The sequence below is a fragment of the Dromiciops gliroides genome, chromosome 5 (genome assembly GCF_019393635.1).
Source record: "Dromiciops gliroides isolate mDroGli1 chromosome 5, mDroGli1.pri, whole genome shotgun sequence".
In the NCBI taxonomy this organism is placed as follows: domain Eukaryota; kingdom Metazoa; phylum Chordata; class Mammalia; order Microbiotheria; family Microbiotheriidae; genus Dromiciops; species Dromiciops gliroides.
In genome coordinates, this window is record NC_057865.1 from 204,827,211 (window position 1) to 204,848,586 (window position 21,376).

Sequence of the window (21,376 nt, forward strand, 5' to 3'; positions counted from 1 at the left end):
GCTAGTAAGTGTCAAGTGCCTGAGGCTGCATTTGAACTCAGGTCCTCCTGAATCCAGGGCTGGTGCTTTATCCACTGTGCCAGCTAACTGCCCGAGGAGATAAATTGAGGATACAAATAACTATAAGACAAATCAAATCAGACTGCATTAAATGCATTGGAGTGTTACAGAAAAAGTATTCTACTGAAGAGCCACAAATGTAGTTGTTGCCTAACAAGTATTTTTAGCAAGACCAGTGCTTTCTGGAAAATTTTATAAATCCCTAAATATGAAGGTTCAGGTAAGTGTATTGAATATGATTCCTATTTCCACAATGGTTAACCATATATGTTGTCTATAATAACAAAGGGGGGGGTTCATTTTAGGTACTACATACACGTACACTGACATTGCAATCTGGCTTCTGACCTCATTACTCAAATGAAAACGCTCTCCCTATTTACCAATATTGTCTTAATTGCTAAATCCAACAGTCCTTCCTTAATCCTCACTCACTCACTGCATTTCACCCTGGTGACTGTCTCATATTTAAACTCTCTTCTCTGAGTTTCCACAACACTGTCATCTCTTGGTTCTCTGACATTATCTGGCCACTTTTTCCTCAGTCTTCTTTCTTAGGTCTTCATCCATATTCGGTCCCTTAATACTTATTCCTAAGCCCTCATTTCTACCCTCTACATCTCTGATCAACTCCCATGGATTCAATGATTGATTATCTACAAGATCTGAACACTGATTCACTAAATCCCTATTGTACATTTTGAAATGGGATGTCCTATAGGCATCTCAAACTCATCACGGTTAGAATATGGTCCTTTCAAATTGATACCCTCTTCCTAACTACTGTGTATTCCTACTGAAGGCACCACTACCCTTTCAATCGCCTACTTTCACAACATCAAAGTCATCCTTGAACTTTCATGCTCCCTCTTCCTGATAGCTCATCTGTTGCCAAGTCTTTTCAATTCTATCTCCATAACATCTTTCACATCTGTCCCATTCTCTCTACCTCAAACGGCCACCACTCTTACTCAAGACCTAATCACCTCTTTCCTGGGCTATTGCAATTAATCTCTCTGCCTCAAGTATCTCACTTTTTCAATCTATCCTCCACAAAGCCACTAAATGATACTTCAAAAGAACAGATCTGACCATGTCCTTTGCTCAAATGCCAATCAAACACAAATTCTTCTGTTTGGCATTTAAAGCCTTTCACAATAAAGCTGCAACCCACCTGTCCAAGATTATTATTTCCCTATACATAATTACAACCAAACTTATCTTCTTCCTTCCCCTCAACCCCCCATATAACAATTCATTTCTTCTTGTCTTAGCACAAATTGTCCCCTGTGCTTAGAATGCATTCCTTCTGCAACTGTCTTTTAGAATCTCTCAAATCCTTAAGTTCAGACTAAATATTCCCTCCTAACATGAGTCCTTTTCTATGCAGCCCTCACTGATCCCTTCAATCAATCAATAATCATTTATTAAGTACCAGACAATCCTAAGTACTCACAAAACAAATACAAAGAAACAACCAAAGAGCTTACATTCGAATGAGTAAATGACATTCGTAACCTATATTTCTGTATATGTACTTGTATAACTACTCACATATACATACAAAAGATAAAGCAAATAAATACATGATATGGCAGAAAGGAACTAGCAGTCGCAAGGACCACAAGATCATACAGATAGAGATGGAAGAGATCTCACAATCAATGTAATCCAAACCCTCATTTTATGGTTGATGAACTGGGGCCAAGAGAGTTGGACTTGCCCAAGGTTACCCAGATAACAAATAGCAGTACCAGAATTTCACCCCAGGTCCTCTGACTCCAAATCGAATACTCTTTCCACTGTACTAAAGACTCCATCTAGAAAATGGTACTTAAGCTGAATCTTCAAAGAGATTCTTTGAAGCAGAGGAGAGAAGGTAGTATCTTCCTTCTACGGACACTTCACAAGCTCAGAAACTAGAAATGACCATAAAGACACAGAGAGAAGACTAATTTAGCTAGACTATATATAGAGTGTGGGAGGTATAATCTATAATGAGGCTGAAAAGACAGGTTAGAGCCAAGTCCTAGGGGACTAGGGAACCATTTAAATTGACTGAGTACAAGTCAGATAGTCAGATCTGCACTTAAAGAAAGTCACTCTGGCAACTATATGTCTGACAGACTTGAGTAGGAAGAAATCTGAAGCAGAGAGATCATGTGGCTGTTGCAATAATTTAGGCAGGAAGTGATGAGAAAATAAGGTGGTGACTTTTAGTAGAGTAGGGGGCTACATGTGGGAGATGTGAAGGCAGATATAATAAGATATGTAGTAGAAGGGAGAATAAGGTTTGTTCAAAGATAATGCCAAGGTTATAAATCTGGGAGACTGAAAGAACTGGAGTGTATTTAACAAATATAGAGAAGTTTAAAAGAAGGGTAAATTCTGCTTTGAACATGTTTGATTTAAGACAGATGGCTGGACAAAGAGCCAAGAAGACCTGGATTCCAATCTAGTCTGTGATTCTGTGATTGAGCCCTCTAGGCCAAAAGCTGCAGAGAAGGTACTGGCATTCTCTAGGAAGCTGGGATTCTGTCTTGGGGAGGGAAGGGAGGGAGGGAGAAAAATTTGGAACTAAAAATCTTTTGAAAACTATCTTTACAATGTAACTGGAAAATAATACTTTTATGATTTAAAAAAGAAATGAGCAGGGGGCAGCTAGGTGGCGCAGTGGATAGAGCACCGGTCCTGGAGTCAGGAGTTCAAATCCGGCCTCAGACACTTAACACTTACTAGCTGTGTGACCCTGGGCAAGTCACTTAACCCCAATTGCCTCACTAAAAAAAAAAAAAATGAGCAAGATGTTTTCCAAAATAGCTGGGAAGACATATATAAACTCATGTAAAATGAAATGAGCTGAACCAAGGAGCATTGTCCACAGTGACATCAATAGTGTAATGTTGATCAACATTGAAAAGCTTAGTTACTCTGATCAACAGCATGATCCAAGACAATTCCAAAGGACTTATGATGAAAAAGACACTTGACACTTACTAGCTGTGTGACCCTGGGCAAGTCACTTAACCCTCATTTCCCCACCAGAAAAACCCCAAACCAAAACATGGTTCAGGAGTAAGAAACAGAAGTCAAAAGTTTATAGACTATACAAAAGCCTCAAGCCAAAATATCAATACTTCCTTCAAAACAAAAAATGTTGGACATGGCAAATACCAAACACCATCACAAAAAATATTTAACAGACAAGAAAAAACAAATTAATGCTGTAGGAATCACTTCTAAATCATATGTCTGTGACTCAGGCAGCTAGGTGGCATAGTTAGCTATAGTTCCCAAAGTGCTGGACTTGGAGTCAGAATGATCATACCTCAAACATAACTGTTCAATTTGGAATCATGCCCAAAGAGCTATAGAATTGTGCATACCCTTTGATCCAGCTAAACAAGCTGTGGTATATGACTGTAATGGCATATATTTTGTGCTATAAGAAATGACAAACGGGATTTCAGAAAGGCCTGTAAAGACTTATATGAACTGATGTAAACTGCAGTGAGCAGAACCAGGAGAATGTTGTACAAAGTGACAGCAATATTGTTTGATGAAGAACTGTGAATGACAACTATTCTTAGCAATACAATGATCCAAGACAATCCCAAAGGACCAATGATGTAGTACTATGCACCTCTAAAGTAGTACTATCCACCTCCAAAGAAAGAATTGATATTGATTGAACACAAAATGAAGGATGCTATCTTTCACTTTCTTTTTTTCCTCTTATTTCTTGTACAAAATTACTAATATGGTAATGTTTTACATAATTGCATGTGTATAACCTATATCTGATTGTTTAATGCCTGGGGGGTGGGGGAGGAGGGAAGGAGGGACAGAATTTGGAACTCAAAACTTGAAATAAAAATGTTTATTATAAAAAAAAGAAGAGGCAGTAGGGAAGGGAAGTGCCTACTATGTGTCAAACACAAAATTTTTATGTTGACAAGAATGCAACAACCCTGTGAGGTAATTTCTATTATCCTCATTTTACAATTATAGAAATTGAGGCAGAAAGGGGTTAAGTGATTTGTTTGGGGTCAGTCAATAAACATTTATTAAGTACCTTTTAAAAAAACCATAGCTGATCTCTGTACCCAAAGGCAAGGACATCATTTCCTCACCAGTAAAGTTGTAATAATTACACCAAATGGTGTAATGTATGTAAAGTGCTTTGCAAAGCTTAACACACTATACACAAGTTTTTATTTATTTTTCTTCTTATGAAATAAAGATCAATATCAGTATTGTAACGATTGGAATGACTCCACCTGCTGGAGACTTACTGTAGAAGAGTTCCACCCATGAAGTGAAGGTCTTTGAGGGCAAGACCAGGAGTCTTTTCTTTGGCGTCAGGAAGTGACAAGGGCAAGTGGGAGGAGGAAGGAAGAAACTGGCGCTCAGTCTCACGCTCTTTCCTGGGGACTCTGGCAGAGAAGGGAGCTAAAAATGTGCTCTCCCTTTAATAGATAGGAATCTAGGCCTTTCTCTCTCTCTTATCAAATTCTTATTCTCCTTAATAACGCTTAAAAGTCTAACTCTTGCTAAAGCTTATAATTTATTGGTGACCACTCATTAGATATTTTAGACAGACTAGCTAGAATTTTAGCCCTTAACAGTATCAAACTGTAAGAATGGCATACAATCTAGTCAACCTAACTTATTTAAACTGCTGACACTGAAAAATGGCAAATAGGTAAAAGAAAAAATTTTAACACAAATTATTACTTTTTCCAAAGTTAGTTTAATCCACGTAAATCTAGAAACTGGTAAAGCCAGTCAACAAGAAATGTGAGAGTTAGGAGTAATCCTGTTTTATAGTATAAATTCCTTTGTAAAAACAAACATGACTTCAAAGAAGGGATACATGAAGATGCCCTAAACACCATCCCTCTGAAGAACAGGAAGATCCATGAATATGGTATGTTGCATATATATTTTCAGACTTTTTCAATGTACTGCTGCTCAGTTCTGAAATTTTCTTTCTTTTTTTTGGTCTTTAAAAGGTGAAAGATACTGGGGAAAATTTTGATAATGTTTAAAAAGAACAATATAAATGTATTTAAATGGAAAGAGTACAACAGGTAAAAAAATGGAAAAAGACTTAAAAATCCTTCCACATGATTCTCTATAGATGGTGAGGTCCTCCAGAAACTCTTGTTTGTGGATGGCATTGTGCTGATCCTATTTATTGCCAAACCATTACAAAGCCTTCTAAAATATCCATAATCTCTCCAAAGAGTTTGGCTAACTAAGACAAGAAACACCAAGTGGAAGAAGAATGTCTATTTTATAGATTCTGACATGCCCCTCAGTACATAGATACTGGGCTCAGAATTGTATAGGAAGAGAAAATTCGTTTGGGCTGCTTTTGTAAAATTGTCCAGTGCTTTTAATGAATAAACCCTAAGCTTCTCCCTGAAACAAAGTCCCATCATTTTAACACCCCTTGTTCCAGTTAAGGCTGTATTGCATGCAGCAAGTAATGAAATACCACCATCTCCAAGTCATGTCCTAAGGTGAGTAGAAGTAGGCCAGAACATATTACTGTAATTCAGATCTCATAGGAGGAGTATGATAAAGGATATCACTAGAAAGATATACAACTGGAAAAGAAGCTGGGCCAGTCCACACAATTCCCACTGGTATCTAGGTGTGCAGCAGTGCAGTCAGCGGGCCTCAAAGTCAGGGAGAATTGGGTTCAAGTCTGCCTCTGATACACTGCAGCTATGTGGACCCAGACAGAACATTTCAGTTCTTTACCAATAAAACGACAGGTACCATTCCTAACAATAGCTCTCATTTGTTCAGGTAACATTATATAATAAAAAGAGCAAATTCAGAGTAATAGAAAATGCCACAGTAAGTTAGGGCTATATTTTTGGTATTAAGGAAAACTGTTGACAATGGTCTTCTTATAAATTGAACAGAGCTCTTATTATCTATACAACTGAACAGGCCTTTACAAGCTAGCAGATCTTGCTATTTGTTTTGGTGTTTATATTCTTTATCCAACTAACATTAAGTTCCACAAGGGAAGGCACTATTTTATCACCAAGACCTAAGCAGTGTTATACTCTCAGAAGATGTTCAATAAATTTGTGTTGATGATAGTGACATAGGGACCTACATATTTGTTTAAAAAGAGCAACCTGGGGGCAGCTAGGTGGCACAGTGGATAAAGCACCGGCCCTGGATTCAGGAGTACCTGAGTTCAAATCCGGCCTCGGACACTTGACACTTACTAGCTGTGTGACCCTGGGCAAGTCACTTAACCCTCATTGCGACTAACCCAAAAGAATGAATATATGATGCTAAAATTTAAGGTATGAATAACAGGCCAATAGGTGAGGTATTTTAGTGCTGGGGACCTTCCTAGAAAAGACTACAATTAGAAGCCAAATTCTAGTCAGAGTTCTGCCATTTCCATCTATTCTGTTCTATCTAATTATTTACATAATGCTTCCTCATTAGGACATAAAGCACTGGGTGGAAGGGGATTGTTTTTACCTTTCTTTGTATCCCCATGACTTAGCACAGAGACTAGTCCATAATAAATTCTGATAGCTCCTTTAAACTCTCTATATCTCAGTTTCCTCATCTATAATATGGGGGAGCTGGTCTTATCTCTAAGGTCCTTCCCAGCTCTAGGAATTTAAGAAAACAAATTTTAAAGTAAAACTACTTACTAGATGCCAAGGCTTCCGCCTCAGTGGAAGGAACTTTATAGATTTTCCCTCCCTTGTAGACAAAGCTTCCTTCAGTTACTTTGAAGTCCAGATATCGGGTGACTTCTGTATAAAGCAGCATTTTAACCAACTGACCTATAAAAAGATTAATATTACAAAGTTTTAACACTGTTATTTGTACTCAATTAATAGATTTGACCAAAAAATTAAAGATTATAAACATTATTTCCTCCTTTCTACTAAAAATAACAAATACTATTATATTGCTACTACAGAAGCAACAGCACAAAATCTTGCCTGCATCATACCTTGCTATAGTCGAGCAACTGTGGAAAGTCCATTTTTATTTCATAAATCTTTCAGTAAGCCAGTCAACAAACATTTATTAAGTGATTATGCTGTGCCAGATGTTGTGCCAAGTGCTAGAGATACCCTCCCCCAAAATCCCAACTCCCCGCAAAAGGCTCACAATCCAATGGGGGAGGCAACATAGAAATAACTTTACAAATAAGCTATAAACAGGATAAATTGGAAATAATCAACAACCAGAACACGGCATAACTATTAGGAAACTTTAAGCTTTCTGTTAAATTTTAAAATCCCAAACATAAGTCATTAGTTCCATTCTACCTATGACACTGTATTTACTTTTTTTGCATTTAAAAAACTCTAGACACTGCTGTATGACTAAAGCAAACACTCTTCCCAGTTTTTTTAATCTTGTTATTTTGGGGGTATTTTTTCCTGTTACTTTTTTGGCATTTTTCCTTCTTCATCTTCATTTTCAATTTAAAGTCACTTCATTAAGATCAATAAGTCTCCAAGGAAATAGTCTCCCTGGTCTAAGAATTGATTGTGATTTGGGGGACCCCATCTTTGGCTAAAATTGGAAAACCTCGGGTGTGCCCCAGCTCCCTCCGCCCAGCGGGGGTATGCAAGGAAACCCTGTGCCCCAGCCGGCCTTGGGTGCCACACCTAGGGGTGCCAGTGAATTGGCTTGGGGTGTGTGGGTGCTCAGCACAGGGTTTTTTGTGAGAGAAGGGTTTTTTATTCTGGCAAGAAAGTTAAACAGGGCCGCACAGGGCGGGATAGAATTAAACTCGAAGCAGCTGAATCTGGTGGGTGGGTGAACTTACAGGTCGTATTTCCTGCTTTTCTTTGTCCTTATTTTTTCCCCATCAATAAACCCTGTTTTTTTGGGGTTTTCCGAAAAGAGGTTTTTTAATCTCATTTCTTAGTCTGAGAGAAACAATTGGGGAGGAGGCAGTGTGGAAGAGAGGAGGCTCGGAACCTAGAGGTTCCCCGTTGTTTTCTAAGTCCCATTATTGCAGCTAGCCTCCCAATTAACTCTTCCCATATTAAATTTAGGCCTTACAGATTGACAGCCTGTATGGGGCTTAAGGAACCTGGGGGATCTTTTAAAACCCCCCTTACACTGGTCCTCCTAACATGCACTTTGTCCCAACCCAAAAGCCTTCAACATCATTACAGTATCTTTGCCCACAGTCCATAAAAACAAATCCCTTTCTTTCAATACGAAGTACATACCCCTGTCACTTCTCTGCCTGCCAAGTTTCAACCCTCAACTGGGAGCACAGATGAAACACCCCCTATGCCTGGAAGTCCACAAAGTCCTACAGTTTCCTACTTCAGAGTTTCAGACTCCCTAGAGAGTCTTTCAGGTTTCCAGAATAGTATCATGCAAATCCTCAGACAAGTCTGAGGTTTAATCATCACATCCCAGATTCTCCCTCCAAGAAAGAAGCTTCATATCCCTCAACAAGCTGACACCAATAATTATGAAATCTTCTATGTGGACTCAAAATCTAGCACTCTGAATTCTCTGGCACTTATGAATTCTTTTAAAATTGCTAAGTGATTGTTACTCAGCAAGTCCAGATTTATTTTCTAAGTTTCTCATACCTGTATTACTCAGAAATTTAGGAAATTCATCTATTTTACCAAAGTGACTATGTGTACAACTAGTAGATCAGTCCTTTTAGTCTACATTTTAAATAACCATTATTTCTAGATACATTAATTACTGACCTGTATTTTTTTTACCAGTTTACTCTCACATTAAGCATATGCAGGGTTAAATTAATTAATATTTATTACTTTTCACACTTGTATATTAGGGGAAAAAGTATTCCAAATAAATGACTTGAGTTAACTTAGTGATAATTTATGGAAGGGACTGTTTTTGAAGTTAGCATTTAGGTTTCTGAATTCTCTTTCATAACTTCACATAGATTCACAAGCTTATTCTACTTGGAGAAAGCACAAATCTATAATTATTCCATATTAAAACTAATAACTATAGGTCTTCAAGTAATACATTATATGGCAGGGATACACTTTTTTTTCTCCTGAAATACATATGGGCTAGAAACTTTAACAATCCTTAGCTTACCTTTATGATAATTCAAAAGTACCACTATCAAGTCTATTATGAATACTTGCTATTATATAATAAGCCTTTAATGTTATTATGTGAAAATACAATTATTTTCTGGTCCTCCCAAAGCTCTGAATTTAATACTCAGTCTTGATGATCTGAATACACTATGCTACTGAGCACATTGTTGCAAAAGGAACACCATATTTTTGGACAACATCACCCCTATATAAATATAAAAGGAATATAAATATCAATATTATCTTATTAAAACTGCTGATAGAAGTAGAATGAATAGTTTATTGCTACTTATATTTTCCAGTGTCAGTCATTACCAGAACCTTTTTTCCTACTTCTAAATTGGATGTAAGATGCTCAGAGAAAATCAAAATCATTGCTATTCCTTACCATTTGCCATAAGGAATTTAGGGATTAGATCCACATTCCAGTCTCTTCCCCTTCCCATTGAGGCTGGTGGTGATCCTGGTATATTAAACCTCTTGTATAACTAAAAAGAAAATAATACGTATTTTAAGTGCACATTTTTTTCTTTGAATTTCGATACATATTTGAACGTGAAGTTAGATTCAAAGAAAGAAATTTATCGGAGTTTTTGCACTGGTTATACCACTACTCTAAATACTGAAGTCTCATTATAATGAAGTTCTTGAAATCTATGTCATATGTGATGCCATCACAGGTTAGACTATCTAATAAGGAGGCCCAAAAACAGATCCATTAAAGCAGCTCCTTTATTATAAAAAAGTTCCCTTTGGGGGAAAAAAAAAGTTCCAGTTTAAATCTATTTCACTGGTCTGTAGAAAGTAACTGGACGGTCAGTCATTCCAGTAGCAAAAAGACTACTTAGTAAAAGAAAAAAAATATTACCAGCAGCCAGCATTTACAGTATTACCTTCAAGAACATCCCTTCTTTTCTTGTAAAAATAATCTAACTCATTTTCCCCCTGAGCAAGCTATAGGAGCAAGCTTTTGCTTCAGTGGCTACAGGTTAGAAAATTGAAAGCAAGATTTACTTTGTTCAGCTGTCAAAATAAATTAAGGTTGGTTCAAATCAAAATTAATCTGTTCGGGGCAGCTAGGTGGCACAGTGGATAGAGCACCAGCCCTGGATTCAGAAGGACCTGAATTCAAATCTGACCTCAGACCCTTGACACTTACTAGCTGTGTGACCCTAGGCATGTCACTTAACCCCAAATGCCTCACCCCCCCCCAAATTAATCTATTCAAAATTTTTTACCATGTTTAAAGTTTCCAATAATATATTCAATATTATATTCAGGAATATAAGAGCAACTGTTACAATACAGAAGGATGCATTATTTCTTATTCTATGCAAGGAAACCAAATTTACTTAATGTTTTTCATACTGTTCAGCTTTATCAAACTGATACGCATGAAACTAAACAAAATTCTACATAGTTTTCTAAAGCATCACCACATATAAAAAATTTCTACCAACAGGAAAATTTAATGTTGAATTAGGCATGTTGTTTCCAGAATTTTATGCGAAAGATGTCCCAAAAGAATAGACTTGTCCACAATCTATTAAGTGTAAAAAAAGCCAGTCATAACAAAAAAAGCTACAAATGGTAGCAAAGATCACAAATTTTTTATTATTCCAATCCCAAGTAAGAAATTTGTTTAAAAAAATCCTTATGGGGGCAGCTAGGTGGTGCAGTGGATAAAGCACCAGCCCTGGATTCAGGAGGACCTGAGTTCAAATCCGACCTAAGACACTTAACACTTACTAGCTGTGTGACTCTGGGCAAGTCACTTAACCCCCACTGCCTGCCCCCCCCCCCAATCCTTATATAAGTGGGAAAATGGTATGGTTTAAGTAGACAGACAACCCTGGGATCAGGCTGAACATATGGTCAAGCTACACCTCGGAATCTAGGCACTTAACCTTGCTCAGTACCTGAGAGCATTTGAGAAACACTTGCCATTGTGTATTGGTACAGAAAATTTCTGTACCAGAACTTCTTTACAATGAAATCATAGGCTAAACATCGAAAAAGTGCATGACACAGCCCCTATTAGAGTATAAGCGTTTCAGTACTGAACTTTTGTTGAGAACAAATGTTCAGAATGATATAAATGTACATAAATGCTATATAAATGTAACCTGTATGTAAATAACAACATTTTAGAAACTAATTAATTGATATTTGGTAACAGAAAAATGAATGATTAACTACAACTTACATCTTCCAGTGGTGTAATGGATGCACTTTCTCCTCCATAATAGGAGTTTCTGTCCATGTGAAGGACCTTCTTTCCATTTACTGACATGATCCCAGAAAGGATGCATTCCTATATGTAGAGAATAAGTATTTTAAAAGGTATAAAGGTGTACAGCAAGGGCTAATAGCAAAAATTCTTAGCTAACACTCCCTCACTGACAAATGCTTCACAATTAAGATAATACTTCACAATTAGGATTACACAGAAAAATGTTAATGGAGGCAGTCAGACAAGGAACCATAAAATGGCTCCCTGAACCGAATCAAGGTTTTAAATGGAAGTTGTGGGATAAAGCTATAGGGGGAAGGAAAGAACTGTATTTTTAGGAATAAAACCAGGAAGAGTAATGAAGAAAATATAGGCAAGTCATTCAAACATTCATAGCATGCATCTGTGACAGGAATTTGCTAACAGTAGTATTGTGGCTATGAATAGAGGGATTTTTCCCCCCACAATGAAAGGTGTTGTGGGTTTTTTTAAGTAAATTTTTTTCAATGAACAAAAATCTATCTCACTCTCTATCACTTCCCCCAACTGAGAAAGATAAACAAAACCCCAGTTATAAATATATAGAGAGAAGTAAGATAAATTCTTGCTTTGGCTATGTCCAAAACAAATGTCAGTCTACATTCTGAATCCATTATCTCCTTATCGGGAGGTGGCAGCATGTTTCACCATGAGTCCCCTGGAATCATGGCCAAAAATTCCAGTGATCCATATTTCTAAGTCTTTCAAAATTGTTTGTCTTTACAATATCGTTGTCACTATATAAACCATTCTCCTGGTTCTGCTCACCTCACTCTACATCAATTAATACAAGTGTTTCCGGGTTTCTCTAAAACCATTCCCTTCATCTTATTTATAAGCAAAATAGTATCCCATCACTCTATTCCTAAAGTCAGAACTACACGGCTGCTGTTTGCTTCTGAACGTTATTTCTTATTCATTATACAACCTAAGTAAGGGCTGTGACCACTCTTCACAAAACACTCTCTAGGCACAGGTCCCCTTATCAGTCAGCTGTCAAGCTGTGATCTGGAATTGAATAGAGAGCAATTGAGCTGCCAGTTGGCATCTATTCCTGCACATTGCAATAACACCAGGACCCTTCATGGCTGTATTTGGTTCTTTTAGTCTTCCTTCCTTCCCTTGCATTTTATTTCATTAATCTCCTTGATAGTCTTCATCTTTTGTTCTTCCAAATAAACTGTTATTCTTCTTCTAGCTCTATAAAGGAATCTTTTAGTAGTTTGACGACAATGAATATGTAAATTAATTCATCTTTATTATATTGGTTCAGCCTACCCATGAACACTAACTTTGAACCCCAATTAAGCAAAATGTTATTTTCCCCCAACAGAATTCCATTCTTATTAATAGATCAGTCTTACAAAAAATTCTACTCAATCATGATAGCTCAGGCCTGAGTTTTTCAAGCTTTCAGTGCTGAAGGTTTGATGAGGGAAAAGGCTGCATCAGAAATTTGTTTTCTCTTTTGTTATATAAATATCTGAATAATATCCTCTATATTGCATCTTAGCCCACCAGCCTAAAATATTTACTATCTCGCCCTTTAAAGTTTACCAAACCTTACATTAAGGAATGGCTGTCATTCTTATATATTTTAAACAGTTCCTCATATATCTTGGATGTCCAACCCTGTTGTAAAGCTTGCTCCCCTCCCTTTAAATTATTGTTCCCTTTCTAATTTTAACTGTATTGGTTTTGTTTGTACAAAAACTTAAGTTTATGTAATGAAAATTATTTATTCTATATTATGTGATCATCTCTATTCTTTGGAGTTATAGATGTTGGTCTATACCAAATTTCTGCCAGATTGCTTTCAGTTTCCCCAGTAGTTTTTGTCAAATATTTTGTCAAGTAGTTAAGATCCTTGAGTTTATTAAACACTGTGTTGATATATTCATTTGCTTGTATGAGTACCCAATATGTTCTACTAAGTGACCTTTCTTTTTTTAACCAGTACTAAATAGCAAGGAGCAGCTAGTTGGCGCAGTAGATAGGATGCCAGGCCTGGGGTCAGGAAAGACCTAACCTCTACTCACTCAGTTCAACTCTAGCCTCAGACACTTCCTAGCTGTGTGACCTTGGGCAAGTCACTTAACCCTGTTTGCCTCAGTTACCTCATATCTGTAAAATGATCTGGAGAAGAAAATGGCAAACCATTCTAGTATCTTTGCCCAAAAAACCCCAAATGGGGTCATGAAGAGTCAGACAACTAAAATGAATGAACCATAACCACCAAACAGCTCTGATGATTACTGCTAGGTCCCATTCCTTCCTGCCTTTTTTCTTTTTTTTTTAATCATTTCCTTTGAGAATCTTGCTAGAATCCTATTTCTAATACTGTCTGACCAGCTATCACAAAATCATGCAATATTAGAACCTAACCACACAGCCCCCCCCCCATTAAATATAAGAACTGATGAAGCCCAGAGGGGGGGAAAGTGACTTGTCCAAGGTAACACAGTTGGACTGTAACAGAGCAGCAACTGCCTGGGTCCATTTGAGTAGACATTACTTTTGCCACAGAGGTAATGGTATTTAACATTTTGTCTTATGTCAAAATATGGCAAATAAATGGAGGAAATCTAAATATAAAGTAAAACTTATCCATAGCTGAAATTATATATGTAAGAAGGAATTCTGGTTAAAGCCAATCAGTTTAGGGGGCAGCTAGGTGGCACAGTGGATAAAGCACTGGCCCTGGATTCAGGAGGACCTGAGTTCAAATCCAGCCTCAGACATTTGACACTGTGTGACCCTGGGCAAGTCACTTATAACCCTCATTGCCCCGCCAAAATAAATAAATAAATAAAGAGAGTGAATCAGTTTTAAAATGGATCAAACTGTCAATAATTTAAAGCCAGAAGGAACACATTAGGTATTATCATATTTTGCAATGTAATATAACAATTACTGATTCAATTGAATTTTAAAATACTTAATACACCCTACTCAATTTAAGAAACACTAAGTGAATCATCATTATTTGCAAAGCACTATGGGATTACAAAGATGAACAATTTAAAGGGCCCAAACTGCCATCTTCCCAGATGGTACAAGTATGTGTCAGGGCTCCATTTTTGGAAGGAAAAAACCCACATATATATTTTAAGTGCTCAAATGTCACACAGCCTCTATTAAAATATACAGCATTTCACACTCCATTCAAATTAGAATGGGTTCACAGGATCACAGACCCTTAAAAAACCACATACACAGCAGAATGACCCTTTAAATAATCTGAATAGGAAGGATTGAAATTTTTTTTTAAGGGATGCTTACAACTAATAATAAAAAATGCAACTTTTAAAGTCAAAGAACCTGAATTCAAACCCTAGTTTTGCTGCTTACTACCACTGTGAGCTCTGAGACTCTTTTTCCTTATCTATAAAAAGAGGTCGAACTAAATGACCTCTAATATCACTTCTACTTCTAAATCATTCTGCAGAACTTAAAGTACTATATGAATGCTAGCTATATTACTATCATTTATGTATTAAATTACAGAATAAATTACTACTATGATGTTAACAATAAATATGAAAGGGGCCAGAAGAAATTCTAGAATTCCAGGTCTAAATACTATAAAACTAGTTTTCTGTTAAGCCATGGAATAAAGGAAATCATTGATTCAACACTGAAGAGAAGTAAATAATGCCTAAGTACATGGAATTTATCTACATTAAAAAATCCTGGGGCAGCTAGATGGCGCAGTGGATAGAGCACCGGCCCTGGAGTCAGGAGTACCTGAGTTCAAATCCGGCCTCAGACACTTAACACTTACTAGCTGTGTGACCCTGGGCAAGTCACTTAACCCCAACTGCCTCACTTAAAAAAAAATCCTAAAATTGTATTATCTTTTATAGTAGCATAAAGTTAAAATCTGCTATTATACAATGAAAATTACATTAACGGGGGGGGGGGGGGGGCAGCTAGGTGGCACAGTGGATAAAGCATTGGCCCTGGATTCAGGAGTACCTGCTTTCAAATCTGGCCTCAGACACTTGATACTAGCTGTGTGACCCTGGGCAAGTCACTTAACTCCCATATGCCCGCAAAAAAAAAAAATTACATTACATGGAAAAGAACATTAATACCAAAATATTAATCCAAATCAATTTTTGTTATATTTAATCTTCAATCCCTTTATCAGTTACATTTGCTTTTTTTCTTTTCTTTTTTTTTTTTGGTGAGGCAATTGGGGTTAAGTGACTTGCCCAGGGTCACACAGCTAGTGTTAAGTGTCTGAGGCCAGATTTAACTCAGGTCCTCCTGAATCCAGGGCCGGTGCTCTATCCACTGTGCCACCTAGCTGCCCCTACATTTGCTTTTTTGTTTTGTTTTTGCAGGGCAGTGAGGGTTAAGTGATTTGCCCAGGGTCACACAGCTAGTGTTAAGTGTCTGAGGCCAGATTTAAACTTAGGTCCTCTTGAATCCAAGGCCAATGCTTTATCCACTGCGCCAACTAGCTGCCCCCCACCCTACATTTGATTTTTAATGGCAAAGCTTGGCATTTTATTAATGACTCCTACTTGATAAGTGAAATAGAAATTAACATATGTCAAAAATATTGGTTTAGATGCTACCAAATACTATCCATTTTTAATTTACAAAACTGGAGCACGTCCAAAGAAGAGCTGACCAGAAAATGACAACATAATACCAAAAAGTCAAACCAAAATTACAGCATTATTTTCAGTATCCAAGTTATGACCTCAACTATTTAGAACCTCATGTTTTCTTGCATAAATAGGAGTGACCTATCCAAATTATTTAAAATGTGGATAAGGCAAATTTTCATCTTTAGGAGGACAAATAAATGTTAGTATGTTTTAATAGCCCATAGAATCTTTTTTTAACACATTTTAGGAAGATTGAGAACCCTAAAGAAAATATATTTAGCCCCTGCTAATCGAGAGGAGGCAGAATGATATAATGGTTTATTGCAAAGAACATTTCACTGACAATCAGGAGAACTAGGTTCTAGTCCTGTTTCTGACACCTGCTTGGTATGTGTGATTTTAGGCAATTCACTAACTTCTCTGGGCCTCTATTCCACACATTTAGGAAAACGAGGCTAAATTACATCATCTCTAAGTCTCCTAAATTTTAGCTCTGAAATTCTAAAAATAGAAAGTTTTCTCAACTTTTTACTATCAAAGCCCACGTTTACAACATAAAGATACAATTCATTTGAACCATTGCTAAAGCATCAGAATTTTTCTTTTTTTTTTTTAGGTGATTGGGTAATTTTCACAGTCGATAATGCAATGGGAATGGTACCTTTGGGATGGTACATTCTAAGGTACCTTTTAGTGTCTAAATTGTGTTGTACAGACCATATGAAACAAAAGGGAACTCTAGTGATAAAAAAGCAATACTGTAAATTTCTTTCTAACCTATGGTGAAACAAAATTTATGGCATTTTATAGTACTTAATTTGCCAAAGATTGACTCTGGCTAAGAAAACAACAGATACTTCATTTGGCTTATTAATATGCCAATATTTAAAAGTATATATTAAAAATGACCAAACAAGGGACCTCACCTAGACAAGTCACCTAGTCTAATAACTACCCAAATCATAAATCCAGCCTTATAACATTCCAATATCTCCAATGATGGGAACATAGAGATGGGAACTGGACCTGTGATTTCACTAGTAAAGATAACTTCTAGGTGAGGAAATCTCCTCTAACTTCGGGCTGGCAGCTTCTCTTAACTTATAGTCTAAAAGAGCTGCCTAGAGCACTGAGAGGCTAAATGACTTGCCAAGAGTCACATAGATATAACTTGAACCCAGATCTTCTTGGCTTTGAAGACTGCCATGCTTGCCTTTCAGAATAGCAAAATATTCATTCTAATTTCTGAATAACTGTCATCATTAGGATTTTTGTATTTAGGAACAAGCAGAACAAGTCTAATGCCTTTATCTATGTGGCTATCTTTAAATATTTAAAGATTTATAACACTTACAACCCCCTAAGCCTTTTCTTCATGTTAAAGGCTCCCAACCTGGAACCCTTCACAGCCAGGCTCCAACTTACCTTTCCAAGTCCCTATTACTATATTACTCTCCTTCAAACACACCTTAGTTAACCTAACTGATTATCTGATACTCTTCAACCTAGACAGTTCATTGGGGTGCCATCAACAAGCTGTCCCCCATGCCTGGAGTTCTCAGAATTCCTAGGTGTCTTTTTTTTTTTTTTCAGAGTTCAGCTCAAACATCACCTTCTATAGGAAGTCTTGTCCTCAATTTCCCTAACTTCTAACACCTGGCATTGCCCTAAATTACTTTCTATTTATTTTGCACATACTTAATATGTGTGTTGACCTATTGTCTCCCGCCCTATAAAACATAAGGAGCAGCTTATGGCATGGTTGATTAGAATAAGGAAGATTCACCTCCTGTATTCAAATGTGACTTCAGATACTTACTGGCTTTGTGACCCTGGGCAAGTCACTTAACCCTGTTTCCTTCAGTTTCTCATCTTTGCAAAGAAAATGCCAAATGAGGTCACAGAGTGGAACACAACTAAAATGGCTTCTGAACAACAATAAAACAAACTCCTTGAGGAGAGGAACAAAATAATTTTATTTTTATCTTTGTAGTTCCAGTTTCTTAATACTAAAATATGTATAGGATAAACCCTCTGAGGTAAAAATTACAAGTGTAACTTCTCCAGTTTTACAGATGAGAGACACTGAAAGTCAGTGAACTGCTAATGGTAATACAACTTATGTCAGTCAGGATTCAAAATCAATCCAAGGCCACACAGCACTCCCTTGATCTAGTTACCCTTACAATAAAAGAAAATGAGGTTAGTCTGGCATGGTTTTTTTATGAAACCCATGCTAGCTCTTGCCTACCTTTCTAAGTAACAAAACACTGAAAATTCACAACCATACAGCAAAATGAGGATTCTTGAAAGGAAACTAAGTCCAAGATGATGGGACTTAGTACTATGCTCTTGCTACCTGATCTAACCCACTACAAATTATGTACAGGTTTGCTTTCTTTAATTAAAGGCCTGCAGCTTTCCAATATATACACCACAGCCATTCATCTGAACCTCTAAATTCAAAATCATCAAAAAGTTTTTCAGGTAAACAATTCATAACTGGTACCATTTTTTTTCAATCACCATGATAGCTATGTTTCTTTGATAGCAAGTTACAGCTTTAGTCTAAGAGTCTGATCCAATGTGATAGAGATGAGTACAAATAAACACCAAAACCCACTACAAATATTAAAGTGATAGACTGAAAAAGAGGTCATATTAATTTTTAGTAACTACTTGGTAAAAGGTGAACCAACCAAATGAAAGCTGGAAATTGTTCTTTCATCAGAAGACTAAGATATACTCAAATATTGCTTACTGAATATAAAGCATAACACAAACTCAAGAATTTTAAGATGAGCCAGATGACAAGACATATTGCTAGGACAAGATACAGCTCAAAGACAGCAGTTAAATTTTTTTTTTTAGGGGGTGGAGGTTCGATTGACCCAACACGATTTTCTCATGAATAATAATCTGTTCATTTCATCCAACAAATACTTATTCAGCTTAAAATAAACCATAAAGTAATATGCAACACAGAATTTATTTACTTTTTCCTTTTTTTTCCTGCAAAGTAAGTTACCCAAAAGTATGAACAGATCATTAGAATTCAATAAAATATGCCAAGGTCCATTGGAAAAGCCTTTTATTAGGTACTTTTATATTGTAGCATTATTAGAATCACAATTACCCAATTCAAAATGTTTTTAAAAAGAGAGCCATAATCTTTGAGGAAAAAAAAAGCAATAAAGGAAATGCTAAAATATGAAGTATGTTTAACTCTGGGAATGAAAAAAAGACATAACACGAGTTCTCCAAGGGCAGGGCCTAAAAGCCACTTTTTTGTCCCCTTCCTCCACACAACCCGTTCAAATTAAGCAAAGCCGTTTATGGAGTAAAGAAAGCACTCACATAGACATATTGATTTCTCTTCCAAGTCCCTGAAGAAGCTGTCATGGAGTTATCAATGCTTTTTACTATCCATTAACCCACATCTTAGCAGGAATGCCAGATAATGTGGAAAAAAAGACCAAACCGAAAACAAGAAAAGCCCAAAATTTAACAGCAAGTCTTTCTCATTTCTAGTCTGTAAACATGTAGTAAGTCTGGAAGTGAAAGGCATCCAATAACACCGAAGTCGGGTTTTGCTAAAACTAAAAAAATTCAACGCGACATTTGTCATTCCTTAGACCCGAGTCTCTTACTCAGAAACTCAGGGGTTTGGGGGTGGGAGGAAGGAAATTTGTTTGGATGCTTCGGTGCAAGCTTTTTAGAATTAGCTAACGTTTCCAGTTATTCCCCAACCCCTTCGCCTGTCTATGCTGCAAGGGATTGAACTTTACTAACAGAAGGAACCACGAACCATTTCCTCCCTTATCCTCCCTGCCTCCCATCTGGAGAGATCCATCATCAAAAAGGGGGAAAAGACACGTTAGTCCCCCGCTCCAGGTCTGGATTTTTGTTTAGTTAAAAGTTATCCGAGTCTCATCCCTTCTGAAGGAAGTAGAAAATTCAATTCTAGATCTCTTCCTCCGCTGATTTAAACCATTTCCTGGGCCCTCCTACAAAAGGGACAAGGGGGAAGCTGCCAGGAGGATATAGGGAAATGGTTACTCTGGGCGCCACACCACCCCCACCTGGTCAAAGTTCTATCTGCCGGGCCCCCTTTCCCACCCACACGTTACTTGGAAAGGGAAAGATGCCGGAGAATTTACTCCACAAACGTGCCCCCTTTTTAGGTCCTGTCTCCCACAAAGCCTTCGAGGCGGAAAGGCCGCTCCTGGTGCAGACCTAGGTGTATTTGCACGTATCCACGCTGGCCGTACCGCAAGCCAGCGGGAGCCAGGCTGGGAGGGACGAGCCTGAGAGAGACGTCGAGCAGGAGGCCGGGGGAGGCGGCGTTAGAAGGAAGGCGCGGCGGCCGCCGCTGTCACCGGACCCAAGCCGCCCGACGCGCACTCCCACCCGGGGAACCCCTCTCCCCTTTTCCTCCTCGCGGCTCATGCCCTCCAAGAGTAAAGCTCCCCCCCTCCCCCCACGCCCCCACGGGCGGTCACGGCCTGCCCACCCCGGCCCCCCAGCGGCCCAGCCTCCTCCCTTCCCTTCCCTTCCCCCTCCCAGCCCTCACCGTGAGGCCGGTGCCCAGCACGATCACGTCGTACTCCTCATTCATGGCGGGGGTCAGAGGAGGAAAGGGAAAGAAAAAAAAAGGGGGGGAGGGACGGGCCAAGAGCTAGAAAGGGAGAAAAAACAGCCCAAAGGGAACGGGTAGCGAAGCCCCACGCTTTGGCGAGCGCAGAGACAAGATAAAATGGAGCACAGAGCAGGAGAAACCGCCCACTGCCACAGATTAGAAGAGAGGAAGCGAGGGCTGCAGGAAGAGTAAGCAGGAGGAGCCGAGGAGGAAGGGGGCGGAGCCAGACTCTGCAGCCTAGGGGGCGGGCTACTGGAGAAGAGAGCGGCTCCCGGGGGCTGACAATCACGGGCTTTCCGCTTCGTCTTGCTGTGCTTCCATTGGCTGAGCCGGGCTCGTTCGTTACCTTACTTCCCTTTCCACGCCATGCGAGAAGGAAGGTGGTACAGGGCGAGAGTTTTACCCCCTCCCCCTCCGAATCTTTGCCATCCCTCCGTACTCCCACCCTCCCCTCTTTAGCTTTGCTCGCTGAGTACGGGGGGGGCGCGTGGGAAAAGAGAGGAGGTGACACGCTAGTGGGCCGGGGCCTAACGCTTGCTTTTAGCGCCTGGGCCTTGGGACAGGGCGGGCAGCGCTGCGCTGGCATCTGGGCAGCGGCCCCGATAGTCTCGATAGAGCGGTTGCTCGCCCTTGACTCTGAGCTTCCCCTTTGTTCCTAAGGCCACGC

General features: G+C 38.5%; 1 protein-coding gene across 1 annotated transcript in view; it reads right to left on the bottom strand.

Annotated features, from left to right (window-relative positions):
* The window catches only part of GDI2 (GDP dissociation inhibitor 2), a 38,463-nt gene extending 17,548 nt beyond the window's left edge, over nucleotides 1-20,915 (bottom strand). The window contains exons 1-4 of the mRNA XM_043966468.1: nucleotides 20,644-20,915; nucleotides 11,383-11,490; nucleotides 9,565-9,664; nucleotides 6,759-6,893 (exon numbers count right to left, since the gene is read on the bottom strand). Of these exons, the coding sequence (XP_043822403.1) occupies nucleotides 6,759-6,893; nucleotides 9,565-9,664; nucleotides 11,383-11,490; nucleotides 20,644-20,688 (388 nt within the window). The 5' untranslated portion in view covers nucleotides 20,689-20,915. The remainder of the gene's footprint in view (nucleotides 1-6,758; nucleotides 6,894-9,564; nucleotides 9,665-11,382; nucleotides 11,491-20,643) is intronic.
* Between the last annotated feature and the right edge of the window lie 461 nt (nucleotides 20,916-21,376).